At 37.1% G+C, this 16,584-nt stretch overlaps 3 protein-coding genes across 4 annotated transcripts; 1 reads left to right on the forward strand and 2 right to left on the reverse strand.

Annotated features, from left to right (window-relative positions):
• The first annotated feature begins 278 nt into the window (after positions 1-278).
• LOC114535898 (SET domain-containing protein 9-like) lies at positions 279-2,612 on the forward strand. The gene is made up of 4 exons (XM_028557235.1): positions 279-468; positions 1,077-1,324; positions 1,538-1,661; positions 1,881-2,612. The coding sequence occupies exons 1-4, from the start codon at positions 380-382 to the stop codon at positions 2,200-2,202; spliced, it is 783 nt and encodes a 260-aa protein (XP_028413036.1). The 5' UTR covers positions 279-379; the 3' UTR covers positions 2,203-2,612.
• A 3-nt stretch (positions 2,613-2,615) lies between these two features.
• Positions 2,616-4,241, reverse strand: LOC114535899. The gene is made up of 2 exons (XM_028557236.1): positions 3,875-4,241; positions 2,616-3,467 (listed from the first exon to the last, which is right to left on the reverse strand). The coding sequence occupies exons 1-2, from the start codon at positions 4,208-4,210 to the stop codon at positions 3,105-3,107; spliced, it is 699 nt and encodes a 232-aa protein (XP_028413037.1). The 5' UTR covers positions 4,211-4,241; the 3' UTR covers positions 2,616-3,104.
• Positions 4,242-9,654: 5,413 nt separating this feature from the next.
• Positions 9,655-15,162, reverse strand: LOC114535926 (PP2C-like domain-containing protein CG9801). 2 transcript variants are annotated; one of them, XM_028557262.1, is made up of 4 exons: positions 14,673-15,162; positions 14,331-14,569; positions 10,631-11,684; positions 9,655-10,470 (listed from the first exon to the last, which is right to left on the reverse strand). In XM_028557262.1, exons 3-4 carry the CDS (start codon positions 11,606-11,608, stop codon positions 10,078-10,080), a joined length of 1,371 nt encoding a protein of 456 aa, XP_028413063.1. In that variant the 5' UTR covers positions 11,609-11,684; positions 14,331-14,569; positions 14,673-15,162; the 3' UTR covers positions 9,655-10,077. The 2 variants fall into 2 exon arrangements, with proteins under 2 accessions (XP_028413063.1, XP_028413061.1); XM_028557260.1 differs by lacking the exons at positions 14,331-14,569; positions 14,673-15,162 and adding an exon at positions 12,800-14,179.
• Between the last annotated feature and the right edge of the window lie 1,422 nt (positions 15,163-16,584).

Consider the following 16,584-nt stretch of genomic DNA (forward strand, 5'->3'; position numbering starts at 1 on the left):
TGTAAATAGCACGACGTAGCAGGACATAAGAGATGCGAAACCGAAGATGAAACTTGATGAACTTGTGTGCCCCACACACCACAGTTGCTTAGTTTTATCTTCCCTTGTTGTCTTTTTTTCGTTTCACATGGTCATCTAGTTTCTTTTCAGTATAAATAGTACACAAATTTATTCTACGTTGTGGCCATATACAGTTTTAGTTAATTAGTTCACACTGCATTATAGCACATTATAGCGAGTGAATTGCGGGCTCATGTCGGTCGTATAGTGACTACAGTCATTGAAGAACAAGGTGTACCGTGTATGTAATTAGGAATGCACTGGGTGAAGGTAGACTGTAGTGGCAGTAGTGTAACTGGTAGACACCAGTGGTAGACATATGTTAGGATGGTGGAAGAGATTGGTAGAGAGCTGGAATAATTACCGTTATCGTTTTGTTCCATGGATCATGGTTAATATGAAGAACAGGTTTGTATGATCACGTCTGTTACAACTAATCTAACTTCCTCCACAACTGATCATTCACTGTTAACAAAATTGTTTGTTAGTAAGTTTGCAAAGAGATGATATATGTTTCTACGACTATGAGTATGACTCTTTTGCCCTATTGATCTAGAACGTTTAACTCCGGCCGGCTGTCTTGCAGTTAGAGTCTTGTTCTTAGGTGCATGCTATATAGTACTTGATCGTCAATGTCTTGATATTGAACTCTTCTGGTGGCCTCTTCCTAAAATTGTTTCGATGGATCGCAAATGCGGAGCCAAAACTTTCGAACTATTGCCTGGCAGTATTGCAGTATTGGCATTGCACAGTTGGTTTACAGATCATGCAAGATTTATAGAGTTCGTGGAGGTGATGTATTCTTTTAGCAGGCGAACATTTTATGGTATCTAGGACATTTTATTAACTGCTCAAAACATGCAAGCATATATCAGCCATATCTCGCAAGCCAGAACTTGATAATCAGTGGTAAAAAGTTTTTGCCCGACCACTAGATGAAATACATCGCTACAAGGAGTTTTCAGTTCGAGGCGGTCATTTTAAATATAAGCATTTGTTTATTTTGATAATTTAAGGCACGTTAGAAAAGTTCTCGGATCATCCAATGATAATGTCATTCCTGAAACAGTAGTTCTCAGAACCTTTGAAAAGTATTTTAACGAACTTGAAAAACATGTCACGAACAAGACGATCTCGTGTGAGAAAATAATGACGAATGCGCTCGGCTTTTCAATAACTCGTTCATCAAGCAAAGTTTCAGGAACCGGAGTTGTTGTGTCAAATGGCAGAGTTAAAAAAGGAAGTCTTGTTTCTATTTATCCAGGTATTAATTTTGATAACACTTTTTCAATCCGGTAACAATTGGAACAACATTTTCCAACCATATAAAATCAAGTATACAGCACAATATTTCGAGATACTCACTGAGCTTAGGCTTATCATTTATAAAACCACGGCAGGCAATTGTTCACAAAAGTGTTGATTCAATATTCACCTCATACTTAGTGGTATTTCTTCAATTTTTGTTATATTCTAGGGACCGTTTATCAATCCTATGAACCAATATTCTTCCAGTCCCTAGCGAATTCATTTATATTCAGATGCATCGATGGCATACTCATTGATGGTAAAGATACGGGTTTATCCAGGATAATTTACAGGTGAGAGGGAAAGCCAACCTCGTTCCCAGGGCCTTTTACCCCAACTCAGAATCAAGGTTAAAGGCCCTGGGAACGAGGCGGAAAGCTACCCAAGATATCACTGAATATAGGATCCTTTTAAAAATACATATGGTATTTGAATGTCATCCTGCATGCCTGGATCTCGTTGTTTCTGATGATCATAATTATGAAATGCTAAACTTTCATTTGTTTTATTAGATCATGTTGTCAAAGGGATTTGGTTGGCGAGAAGTTTACATGTGATATGTCTTGGCTTACACCTAATCCTCACAACCTTTTAGCGATTGGACAATATGTGAATAATGCCACACGTGAATTCGCTGCGAACGTATCCTACCAAGAATTGAATATACCAAGCAGTTTTCCCCTGCAGTATTTGAAATATATTCCGAACGTAAACTACAATTTCAGAACATACAAATCTGAAGTAATTCATGTAAGAATCGTTGTTTTAGTTGCTTTGAGAGATATAGAACAAGGTGAAGAGTTGTTTTCTTCATACTTTACTGTTGTTTGCTAAGGAAATATGCATTTATACATTACCAATTGACGATCAGTGATACCCAAGAACAAAACAAGGTTACATTGGAACCACATTAGTTCCTGTATGACCTTATTCTCAGGATCTTGCTCGGCTGAGATTTATTACATGCGAATGGTTATCCTCTCATATTCTTTAATTAATTTCGTTCGGGAGATTGAAAATTGACATTATTAATTTGCATTTGTGGTTAGGCGAATTTCACTAACAATAACACAAAGCTGCATGGGTTTTCATCAAGTATCGCAGATATATTTAGCTATAGACATGTACTAAAGTAACTAAATTAAAAGATTTCAGTATTTTTATGATATAAAATGTACTAAAACTATATCAAACTAGATCAAACAATTACAATAAAAGATAGGAAAGGAATTTTAGGTACTATTAGTGCCTTATTAGAGCAAAAAACAATAAATATCCATCCACTATAAAATTTGTTCGTATTCTATACTGATAAACTAGTTTGGAAAAGTGAATGCATTTAGCTGCTAAATTTTAGCACTCAGATGCGGAGACTGCCATAAAAATCGCGTACGATGAAATAAGATAATGAACTGCGTGCATGGTTTGGTTAAAACGACAACGGGTTACAGTTTCACAGAAAAACCGTTTCAAAGTTAAAGAAAACCGTTTAAACAGCAAACCCCGATGTACGCAAGGTGTTAGACAACGAACGCAACGGAATTTCTGTCTACTTTGTCGCTGTCTCTATTGCAGAGTGACAGACCAGTGACCACAAGGACGAATATCTCCTTACGAAACACCGTACATATTTGTTTGTTGGAAAAACAAACTGTATTACGACAAAGTCTAAAGGATAAAAAGCTTGTCTTATATGAGGACCCGAAGCAGATATTTATGCACAAAATCGTATATATTCACTTAAGAATACCAAGCAACGAAATAAACTCGTTATTCTGTTCTAAGGTGGGCATTGAAGTTTTCTCCGGGCTTTGATTACCACTCGACTGTTTTTTCTCCTGAGGACGTTGTTTATCGTGAAATGTCAGTTTAAAAGGTTGAGGTTGAAAGTGACCAACTTCATACGCAACAACAGTAGCATGGTCAAGTTTACCAGGAATAGATCTTTTCTTTTTATCAAATTCTTCTCTCTTGCAATTTCGATTTTGTTCCAAGAAAGTTCTTCTTTTTAGCGTGTTTTGTACAACGAAGTTCATGAGTTTACCACAAAGTTCTTTCGCAGAACTCTCCTCCCCACAAGGACTTTCTGATTGGATCACCTAAATATAAAATATATTATTACATGCAATATGAAGGTTGTTATGCCCTGTAATGCGCAATTAAAGATCGCGCACGCGTAAAGCCCGTTTTCCACTAGGCGAATTTATTCGCGCGACGCGAAGCGATATTTGAAATCCGGTGATGTGATTGGCTTGCGAAAAAATTCGCCGCGAAAAGTTAAACCGCTGCCTACCTTTTATATTTTCACGAATAAATTCACCTAATGGAAAACGGGCTTAATGCTGTTTCACTTCACTTAAATTTATTTTCTTCATAGTTTCATATTGCAAATTCGTTTTCCTTACAGGTTTAGGGCCAATCATGTTAACATCGGCACATTCTTCGAAAGAATAATAATACTGTCTAGGGTGCATTTGTCTTATCACTGTGAAAACCTCTCACAAACCTTTTTCATAAATGTGCAAGATGAACTCATATCATCGTCCGTAGTTTCCTTGTCGACTTCTGCTGTAACCATATCTGCGTCAGTTGCCTTCTCTTGTTTATCACCTTGATCCAATAACGACTCTTGTGATTTTGACGGCTTCACAGGAGTTAGTAGATGATCTAAATCACCTGGAGAAGTAATCTTTAACACTTGCGGATCAAAATTGTCAGAAATCCCATCACTAGTCAAGAACACGATATCACCTTCGTCCACAAATGTAAATGAACAAGTTAAATTACTGAGGTCTGGATCATCACCAACCAGTGGTCCTATACAACCACCCGCTTGTTTCATATCTCTTTCCCCAGGGCTGTGAGAACCTACAGTCACCTTGTACATAACCATCCTTTCTGTACACAAATGCAAGACTATCACCAACATTCACCACACACAATCCATAGCAGTTAATGCCTTGTATTTTACATATGACAGCCGCACAGAGTGTTGTTACAGTTCCTTTGGAATCCACTATACACTCGTGTGCATATTTGAACGAATTTAACATAATATCCATAATTTCTTGTGTTGTGCTTGCCTTATGAAGTTGTTTACTCAGATATTCTATACAACCCTTCACGGCCGTTCTTGCAGCTAGAAATGAGTTCACACCCCAGCCACAACCATCAGCAACAGCAAGAAATGCATTATTTTCTCTTGCTACAACTGCAAAGGCATCAGCATTTGGTTCTCCAACAGGTTTATTTGTCTCAGGATCTGTATCGTACAAGCTTTCCGATAGGCCAAACGCTTTATGATGGTGTTTCCTCCAATCTTGGACACCAGCTATAGGATTAGAACTCACTGGTTGTGAACCGTGGAAATAGTTATAATAAGGTGTTTGTTCCACATCTAGACATCGTACTCCACCATCAGGTCCAGTATCTGCAGCCAGAACTTCGGTTGTCATGGGAACAATGGCACGACATGGCAGGTTGACGCTGGATCGTTCGGAAATGATATGTCTTTTCCATTGAAGCTGTTCTCTATATAAAAAAATGTAATCGTTTGAGGAAAAGTTTTCATGTATAAACATAACAATGAGTTCAGAGAAACTGTTGGTTGCATGATGAAAAAAAAACGTAAACGTCGACGTTTCGGGGAAAAGAGTATTTGTCTGGACGTTAGCAGAATGTGGGTCGTGAAAAATACATAACATTACCTCTTATAATTATAGTAAAATAAAACTAATCACTTGATATTACAAAGACATTTAGAAGCAGGCCATGATTTCTACGTATCACTTCGGAAACTGACTTTCTCATGCACCAGCACCACTGGGCACTTTCACTATCTTGCAATTTTTGCTACAATTTACCAGATACGAAGGAGTGAATTAGTTATGTCTTATGAATCAAGAAACGATCGTATATACGCCATTTAAGAAAGTCCACTCGTTTACGTCAAAAGTAGTGAAGTGTTTGTACGCACGATATCTGGAAATTCTCATGCAGTTTTCCTATGGCTGCATGTGGTGTAAAACAAATTTTGTCGATCGCCTTTCTTCAACCGTGTTACTTTAAAGAATTGTTGTTATTCATTCATAATCAGGCACGACGATGCACATACATGCAGCTAGGGTTGTCTCGTAGAGAGAAGCGTCCATGCATCTTCGCTTGAATGCATCTTTGCCGAGGCGGTTCAGCCGAAGCAAGCAACTCTTATATCAACATCATCTTCATGCAAATGTTTTCTCGATTTAATGATAAATAACATAATGTATTTCACACAGAGTGTTGCTGACTCATGTCATGAGGCTCATAGTAAAACTAAAGATAATGATTTACAAGAAAAATATCGGCATTTCCACACGTTTAGTCTGTCCTCATCATGATTATGAATTACGAGTGAATGCCAAACATAAAGCTAAATATAGTGAAATACTATCAATTGTGAAATTACAAATACAACGTCGAGTTGACATCTTATCGCAACTGACATCAAACACTTTGACTCGTAGTTTAATAAATGGCTATGGATTCATTGAATACATGGTTTTTAAAAGCGCAGACTGTGTGATTGAACTCTACACACGGATAGTAATATTCGCACTTTATAAACTCACACTAGTTCACTACAAAATATGACCGGCCATGACAGTCTTGACCAAAATCCTACCTTTCATCTTGCTGTACACCAAATAATGCGTCCACCTCTGAGTTTACTATAGGTATCTCATTATCACACATCGCAATACCTCTCGTAAACTACACAACTTATAGCTTAGAACAGTACAAATATCTAGCAAAGATTATGAAACCTGTCGTGGGCTTGTAATCTTATACATGCAGCTTATAGCTCAGGTCAGGCGGAAGTGTTTTAAGCCAATACGTTTGAGCTCAAGCATGTCGCGTTTTGACATCTCAATTATTTCAATTTTTAAAACGCTGCAGTCAGTGGATTTACCAGGGTTTTCACAATTCATAGCTGTCTCCCTGATAAAGAGATCGTGTGTATAGTTTAGACATCTCTCTCTCTCTTCATAGTCGGGTTCTTCATAAGGATAAGGGTTACTGTATGGTAACACGCAGCTGCAAGCCGAAGGGGTTTTTATGCAAGACGCACTCCTAAATCACATGAAGTGACATCCAAGGCGAAAGCAAGTCGTATACATGTATGAATATGAAGTTAAAGGGGTGGATGTTTTGTGTTTTACCCGAGACGTGCCCCAGTGCTCCATGTGATCTCACCTTTATTAAACACACAAACCCTACTTCTACAATAGAAGACGTGCATATTATATTTATGGAATTTAATTTCACATAAAATTTAATAAATAGATGTAGAATATGTAATTTGTTTATTGATTTTATTTTTCCTGTATTATATTTTAAATGTCATGACATTCCATGGCGTTTGAAAAAATAATCTGAATTTGGACCATAGCAGGTCGACGTGCTTAAATAAAATTCGGCACAAAAAATACCAAAATCCCTTTGTCGTCTACCTTATCTAGCACAAAAACTGGATGAGAAAATATGGCTAGTATTGTAGCGACTCTGTCAGCAGCCCTCTAAGGCTGCGGCCTTTTTCAAACTGAGAACAGATACTCTGTTTTAACTGCAGAAAGTTCGGCACATAACCAAGTTTATATCATATCATTATATTTGATTAAAAACTCTCAATCTTGCGTGGTGCACACCGTGCACTCATTAATTAAGAACGAACTGCAAATCTCAAGTAATTAAATTCGCTATTATATTAATTTACCATTGCAGTCATATAAAATACAACTTATCTTTCAGACACGTTAAAAAATACAATAAAATTGAGAAAACTGTACTGAAAAGTGTAGGCTATAGATATAAATGTCTTATATTATTCCTGCTTAACAAATAAATTCCAAAATATTTGCAGAAACGAAATGTGGTGGTGTAAGACCGCCGTGGCGTAAGATTTGTATTTCAGTTCAAAATACCTCGTAGGTTCAAGTACTGTGCATGATGCGGTGCAAACATAGATTGTTTGCATTCAACGTTCAAAATAAATGTTGATGAAAACCAGTATTGACAAGAGGCGAGGAATTCACAGGAAATTAATCACGAGGTAGGGTAAATTGCAGCTTAACAACACAGCCGTGAAAAAATGAAGCCGTACTGATAACTAGAAGATACCCAGGGGCCAGGCATACATACGTGCACTTCAAACAATGAAAGACATAATTAAATAATATAATAATATATATCAGTTATGGTAAAATCGAAATTCCCCGCTGTTAGCAGCTTCGTGTTTTCTATATTCTTGTAATTATATACCATGGCATGACTATACATGTCGGCCTGTCTTTCGACATAGTCGATTGGGAAGGTATAAAAGCCAGTTTTAAGCCAATGTTTGATACAGTATCTGATACTCACTAGCTAGTGTCAGTCTGAAGCATACCTGCTGAAAACCTTACAGAATAACATTGTTCCATTACAGTGACTTTTGTTCCGTTCATTTCTTCATCTATCATCTATATAGTTTACGCTAGACGTTTACAGCTAGTGTTTGCTGCTTTGAATCATGTGTTAAGCGGTGAAGATCCATAACGGCATAAAAGAACGTTTATACAAAATGAAATGTCCTTCATTTCATATCGAACTGCTTATAACAAACGACATATATTTGCATATTATATTGTACATATGCAATCTACGAGGAATATAAGTTATACATAACTATCGTTGTCGTTGTAAAAAACTATAGTTTATATCTAATGCCCTAATATAAAGGCAAAATTATGACGTTAAATTTTGTGGTCAAATAGGGTATCACTAAGTAGCCACGCACTGACTACTCTCATACGTGACTGTAAACGTTTCAAGTTTGGTTGCCATTTCAGTAGTTGTCGTGAATATGTCAACCTGGTTGATGTCTTTAGACATGATTGCCATGTGTTTTTTTGTGTATTTAGGATTCTCTGAACATAGACTTATCACTTATTAGTTATTCCCGACAAATTCACTATGTATAAATACTAGTTATACTACGCACATTTAGAAGAGACGAAGTGCCATAGAGTGAGAAACAAGGAAAGGTGTGATGCATGCATGACCCTTGGATAATCAGGATGGAATAACTATGATAGTTCTAATTATCGTTTTTTGTTAAACATAAAGCAGTAATTACAATAATTCTACTTTTCTCGGAATAAATTTCGGAGAATTTCTCCGGCACATCCATGTTAAAATTCTGCGGCGAACGTGCAAGAAATTGCGAAATCGTCCAAGGTTGATGTCATAGTGAAGCAGCAAAGGTCATATGAGAACTGATATCTAGGTCTTGTTTGAAAATATATTCTTATCAATATAACAACGTACTGCTGCACGGTAATATGATTGTGTGCCATTTATTCATGATGGAAAAACGATGAAACTATAAGATTAGCTGAATATTTCGGACAAGGGTAGATGCAGTAGAAATAAATACCTCAAAACAGAGATGAAATTATCGATATTTTTTTTCTCTTGAATATCACTTGGATCATTTTCATAAAACCCTGAGTCATAAGAAGAATCATCATCTTGGGTACTTTTGCTTTTCTTATCTTTGTCTTTGCATCCACCAGCTCTTCTTAAACCATGGAATAAACATGATATATTGCCCACTAGACTTTCCTTGCTTTTGTTGTTAGCATTCAAAGCTTTAACATTTGACTTTGATCGTGTCACCCTTAAAGTGATAGTATTCAAATACAACATTTTAATATGGAGATTCTATTTTCTACCTCAGTTAGAGACTTGGAGTGTGCAATGAAGCTCGAATAAGCTTACCAATAGATCTTGTAGTGCCTCATGTTGCGTAAACAAGCTAAGACGTGCAGCGGAAATTCCGCATTCACGAGTTTTACCGCAAAATATATACGACGCAAAGCGACTGACGTACTACGGAACCCTGGTGAGTAATGCATGTGATTCATGATGTTGTTGACAGTCTTTTTCCCAATTTTTCCTACTCTGGATTTCAAGTTTTGCAGATTGTCGCCTGCAGGATAATGTTAGGAAGTAGAATGGGGGGGGGTTATCATTTTATGAGAGAATTCTACTAAGCCTAGATCTTCTATGTTAAACACATGTTTAACTTTTGTTTTGAGACACGCACGACTGACATGAGGAAAAGCACGTAGTTGCTTGAAGCAATGTCAAGGTAGTGGCGGTATAGCGCTCAATAATACGTCTTTAAGATGTGGTGCTCATTTCGTCATCGTAGTCATCATTTCTAAATCGGGATCCAGTGTTGCACAATTTATTTCCACCGATCCCCAGGTAATAAGAGTGATATTAATCATATTATCGTGTGTTTTTTTCTCGTTTTCCCCTTCTCCTGAACGAGTTAGTATTTTACATATATATTATAGATTTGTATATTCTAAATTTCCAACGAACTTCGGCAAAACAGTGAACATCCACAAGTGTATCTACCAATGTTAAGCTAAAAATATTGCATAATAGCAAATACGCGTGATGGTTAGTTTGCCTACTCAAATTACTAAATACAACAACTTTGATTAAGAATAAATATTAAATTTACATTCCCTACATTTCTCTGTTTCATATATAGCACTATATACAGTAAAATCCAGTGGACAACGCGTGCAGGTATTTGGCACATGAAATGTTTTCACTGAAACACTGAAATGTTTTCTTGAGCCATACGTAAATCAAATTTAGTAGAATACATTCTCAGGGTCTCCATGGAGCAACGCCTTTTAAGGCAGAAAACATATTACCAGAGTAATCAAAATTATGTTCTGAAGTGCTCTTTGTAGTTTTTCTCGCATTTTGATCAACATTTAACGAGTGTTTTTTCTTCTCCTGAGGACGTTGTTTATCGTGAAATGTCAGTTTAAAAGGTTGAGGTTGAAAGTGACCAACTTCAAACGCAACAACAGTAGCATGGTCAAGTTTACCAGGAATAGATTTTTTCTTTTTATCAAATTCTTCTCTCTTGCAATTTCGATTTTGTTCCAAGAAAGTTCTTCTTTTTAGCGTGTTTTGTACAACAAAGTTCATGAGTTTAGCACAAAGTTCTTTCGCAGAACTCTCCTCGCCACAAGGACTTTCTGATTGGATCACCTAAATATAAAATATATGTATGGTATAATAACTATAATAGAAAGAAATTTTAGCAGTGAATTTTCATTGAGACTCGCATGGAGAACATTTTAAAAATAACGGGGTTTTTTCATAACGGTTTCGCACACGCTCAGGAAAATAAAAACCCCTTAAAATATACCTCCTTCATAATTGTACAAGACATATTTTTCGCCAAAGCAGTAGTTGCAATTTCCCTGCCAACTGGCGCTGAATAACTTCTTCTTCGTTGCGTAACCACACGAGCGTCAGTTGCCTTCTCTTGTTTATCACCTTGATCCAATAACGACTCTTGTGATTTTGACGGCTTCACAGGAGTTAGTAGATGATCTAAATCACCTGGAGAAGTAATCTTTAACACTTGCGGATCAAAATTGTCAGAAATCCCATCACTAGTCAAGAACACGATATCACCTTCGTCCACAAATGTAAATGAACAAGTTAAATTACCAAGGTCTGGATCATCACCAACAAGTGGTCCTATACAACCACCCGCTTGTTTCATATCTCTTTCCCCAGGGCTGTGAGAACCTACAGTCACCTCTTGTACATAACCATCCTTTCTGTACACAAATGCAAGACTATCACCAACATTTACCACACACAATCCATAGCAGTTAATGCCTTGTATTTTACATATGACAGCCGCACAGAGTGTTGTTACAGTTCCTTTGGAATCCACTATACACTCGTGTGCATATTTGAACGAATTTAACATAATATCCATAATTTCTTGTGTTGTGCTTGCCTTATGAAGTTGTTTACTCAGATATTCTATACAACCCTTCACGGCCGTTCTTGCAGCTAGAAATGATTTCACACCCCAGCCACAACCATCAGCAACAGCAAGAAATGCATTATTTTCTCTTGCTACAACTGCAAAGGCATCAGCATTTGGTTCTCCAACAGGTTTATTTGTCTCAGGATCTGTATCGTACAAGCTTTGCGATAGGCCAAACGCTTTATGATGACGTTTTCTCCAATCTTGGACACCAGCTATAGGATTAGAACTCACTGGTTGTGAACCGTGGAAATAGTTATAATAATGTGTTTGTTCCACATCTAGACATCGTACTCCACCATCAGGTCCAGTATCTGCAGCCAGAACTTCGGTTGTCATGGGAACAATGACGTGACATGGCAGGTTGACGCTGGATCGTTCGGAAATGATATGTCTTTTCCATTGAAGCTGATCTCTATAAAAAAAGGTTGTGGTTCGTTAAACAAAAAGCCGGCGGGCCACCTCAGATCTTTTAATAGTTTTTTACTTGAATAGCAAACATGTTCAGCGTTGTAATTTAGGCGTCGGGCAAAGATTCGGATACAACTGTCAACTGATATTTATAGTTCATGGAAATTAGTGACTATCTCAATGCTTTTTCCACGGTTAATCGTTTAATTTGTCACCTTTCCCACTTTGAGGAGGACCCTGTTGCCCTGTGTGTCCAATGTACCCTCTTACAATGTTTGTTTTTCATTAACATTAACAATGTACCCTCTTACAATGTTCGTTTTTCATTTGGGCGATGTACCAATCTGGGACCAGTTGTGTAAAAGAATAGTTAACTTTTAACTGTAGTTAAGGACAGAATTGGCCAATTAGGTTCGTGTATTTCTGAGTGAACTGGGATTTAACTATGCAAAATTTAGTTAAAGCGTTTTATACAACCGGCCCCAGAGCCCTTATATAGGGCACTCATCAATCTATATAAGCGCCCTGGTACCAATTATACCCGCAGACGCCTGCACGCCTGCACGCGCCCACGCAAATCGTGCCATATTGCCTGCCATATGCCTGCCATATTGCTTCCTTTATACCGAAACGTCAATTGGAATAACGGAATTTATGATACGCCTTCAAGTTTCCAGTAAATACTGTTTAAAATCAGTATATTTCAGGAGTTTAAATTAGTGTATTCTATCCTGTGTCACTATCCTATGCTTTCTCATTCGCCGTGAAATGGTTTCGGTTTACACCTGCGTTATGTTCATCAAAGGGATCAGCCGGTTTTTCACCGCATATGATAGCATATTTACCCTATAAAGCCTATAGCCTTTAATAATGCCTGTGCGGAGTCTGCGGACTGTAGAAGCAATGCTGTCTTCTTGACGAACGTTGAGGATGTTTGTACGTGTATTTAGTGACAATGTTCCCTCTACAAACCCCTTAAAGACCCTTCACCAAAAAAATATTACTTCTTTAGAGCAAAATGTCCCATCAAATCAGCCGATAAACGGCACTTTAGGGGATATAATGAGCGGTGAAGATGATGATTACATCATATTCGAGTTTTATTATACTAAAGCATACCTGTTAAAAAGCCTAAACAATAACATTGTCTCGTTAGAGCGACTTGATTCCTTGTATGCTGGCAATAATGAAATTTTCGAGCTGTATCGTCACCAACAATTTCTCAGAGTCATAAATTAATTCGAAGACTTGACGTTTAAGAGCTGTAACTTGGTCTTTGTATCTGAAGCACGCTGTCCCTCATTTGCATAAGAAGTATCAATATATGCAAATCATATTTAGACAAAGTCAATGTTTTAGTTACAATCACGAAAGTTTTTTTTTATCCTGATGATAAAGCACGAGAGTTGAATCTATGAGAGAGCTAGGACTAGGAGAGAGACTACAAAATACAAATAACCCCAACCTTCTTGTCTGAAATAAACATTTACCCCTAGTCTTAGACTACTGCAGGCCATGATGTCATTTAAATTTTCGGATATTAGTCATCGTGAATAATTTGCATTTTCATATATGCATGCACTAAAGCTCAGTGACTAAAGCGGTGGCGATTAGAATTAATTTCTTTCACGCGATGTACACGCACCGCCATAACACGCGAGGAGTTTTATTAATCAATCAGCCAAGGTCTTTGCTATCCTAAGTGTAAGAGTTGGTCTGTTGGTGTTTGATCTCATTAGTTTGAAGATGAATACGTAGATAACGTACTACATTAACTAGGCTTGCTTAAGCTAGAATCTTGAACATGAATCTTGAAGATGGCCCTCTTTGAACTTCTTGGTAGTGAGATGTATAGTTGGATTTAAACCAGTTCTTCGTATTTGTACGAGAACTGAACAACTGTATTATTCATTACCATGTTTACCATAAAAACGCACTCACGTTAGGATGCGAATACGATCCATCGAAAATAATGACTCGTCATAGTCAGTGTTTTCCTACAAACGTCAAGCACGTCATTGGGTTGACTGTCCGACCACCATTTGTTGTGGCTGACGTCATTCCCTGATCTCTCTTGACCGTGTCTTGACTGACATCGTGGCTGACGTCACTCCCTGACTCCTATCTATTTGCAGTTAAATCACGCAGTATTGCTTTAGTCCTTTGAAAACGATTTAACTACCAATTCCGAGGTGATTTTCCATGGAAAAGTCAGATGTGTCTAAGATTGAAATTTTTCTCAGTCGACCAGACTCTATTGCCCGTTCAGACTAAAACAAGATTCTACGCCCACGATTTTTAGAATGCTATTTGTAACATAATCCTGCAATAGACTATTCTACTGAAACGTGGTTTATTAACGCACTATATCTCAGTAGGTATATGGATATGATCAATTTATTGCGTTGCGAACAGTATAAAATAGCTGACTTAACAGAATGCGCGGAGATTCACAGGATAATGATATAGTTGGTTAGTTTTAGGACTAATTATAAAATGATGCAGTCATACGTACAGTTATAAAATGTTCCGAATTTCTGTATTATAGGAGTTGATTTTCTCAAAAATGATTCAAGCCCCCTCAGGTCCATCATATTTCTTCATATATCAAAACTAGCAAGAGTTCTATTTAATTTCGAAATAAATATACCTTAAAGCAGAGATGAAATTATTGATGAGACCATTTTTCTCCTGAAATCACTTGGATCTTGTTCAAAAAAACCTGATTCAGAAGATTTATCAGCAGTGGAACTTCTGCTCTTTCGATCTTCGTTTTTGTATCCGGCAGCTCTTCTTAAACCAAGGAATAAACACGAAATATTGCCCATTTGACTTCTTTCGCTTCTACCAACCCTTATAACATGTGATGACTTTGATGAACTTGTAACCCTTGATGCCAAAAAGAACAATGTTCATTCGAGTGTGCAATGGAGACAATAACTAATGAACAGTGAACAGTGAACGTGCATACTGAATCACCGACTGTGCTTACCAATGTATTCTGTGATTCATGTTCCGTAAACAAGCTTAACGAGCGGAAATTCCTGATATTGTTTTCTTCCAAAACTTGGCAACCCTGTGGTTTGCGTTGTATATGATATCTTGTGTGGGTAGTTAACCTTGGAGCTTTGTCAAAATTCCTCAAGCCACAGTGATTTTAATACAATTCAGTACTGACTGAAAATCCTTCTTTTAATGATACAATCAGGTACACAATTACGGTAAACTAAGATTAAAACGATGTAAACAATGACCAGTTACAGCTCATTGCATAAACGACGAACATCTTCAGTCGACGAGCGGTCTCCGGTCAAGCACGATTTTTGTTCCGCAACCGGATGATCACTGACCCCTTTGCCCTGAACTCACGTAGAATCTTTCATTGGTTAATTTGCAAATTACACGAAATTTGATTTCTCTGCTTGACTGCGATAGTTTCAGCATGATGTTTGAATGGTGGTCAGAATACTTTCACTTCCAGTTGTTTGGAAAAATAATACTGTGTAATTTGTGTTCTTTTCATTGGATAAATGTAAATTCCTAATATGTGACTGTGTCACTGTGTTGATATATTGTGTCTTCAATAAACACAGCATGATTCCATAAAATGTAAAGTATCATCTTCCTTACACGTGATGACGCTGCGTGATACTGACTCACGTCTCAGGAATGTTCAACAATAGACCTATTCGAAAAAGAGCAAGAGACCTGGAGCGAGTTACACAAAAACGAGGCTAGTCAGGTTTTCTTCTGCCAAAATAAGTCAAAAATTGTTTGTTCATTTCTGGATTTTGATTGAAGGAAACATCGTTTTTGTAGCAGTGAAAGTAAACAGGATTTTGAAATTCCGAAAATGAAAATCTGACTAGCCTCGCTTTCGTGTACCTCGCAACAGGCCTCTCGCTCTTTTTCGAATAGGTCTGATGTCCTAAAGGCGATTTTCCATAACCGTCCGCTTCACCCGCGCGGGCGAAGCGTCTTTTGAAAATCTGCCCATGGGACCATGACGGGTCTGGAAAACAAAGCGCGCTTCGCCCGCGCGGGAGAATCAATGGAGAATCGCCTTAACTCCTAAATAAGCACTGCGGAGCTTTTCTGTATATTAAATAGCTGCATGTATTACTGTGAGGGAGACTGAGAGATATCTGAACAGTCAATTTACGATTATTTTCTCTCATTGCAAAAGAGCTTGAAATTACCAAATCTACTATAGGCAGTGTCATGAAGTCCAAGATGTCGCGTTAAAACATTTATTTATCTTGGTTAAATATTGAAATAATATCTTGCTTTTCCACAGCTAGTACCAGCATCTATTATCGCATATGGCAGGCATATTGTCATATGCAAAATATTTCATAATTTGCATATTTTATTTTTATATTCTGTATCTTAATTCACACTTGTCATGTGAGGCAAACAATAAGAAACTAAATTGACTGTTTTATAAAATGTGTATTTTATTATACAACCATATGCAGAATACAATAAAATAGTGCAAAATACATTATACACTAAATGTAAGTTCTGTTCTTTAAATTTATTGTTTTAAATATATTCCATTCAACTTTTTCACTGGCTTGTACATAACACAAACATTGTTTTCATTCACTGATCAGGTCAGAGATGGATCATCTTCCTGGAAGGAATGTTATAAATATGAATTAGTCACAAAAATTATGAGACCATATGAGAGCCAACATAAAACTTTTCATTTTCATGTTTGTTGTAACATATTCCATCCTAATACCACAGAGCCTTTAAATCAAAGAAAGCAAGAAAATGATTCAAAAGTACCTTTAGGTAGGCCTGAAATATTTTTATAGCAGTCAAATTTTACTTTCCATTTCAAATTTTTCAATTTTGTCCCATCTGATGCACTTGTAGTCATACTAGAACTTGTACCC

This window comes from Dendronephthya gigantea, unplaced genomic scaffold (assembly GCF_004324835.1).
Source record: "Dendronephthya gigantea isolate DGI-Jeju-01 unplaced genomic scaffold, DenGig_1.0 000127F, whole genome shotgun sequence".
Lineage (NCBI taxonomy): Eukaryota > Metazoa > Cnidaria > Anthozoa > Malacalcyonacea > Nephtheidae > Dendronephthya > Dendronephthya gigantea.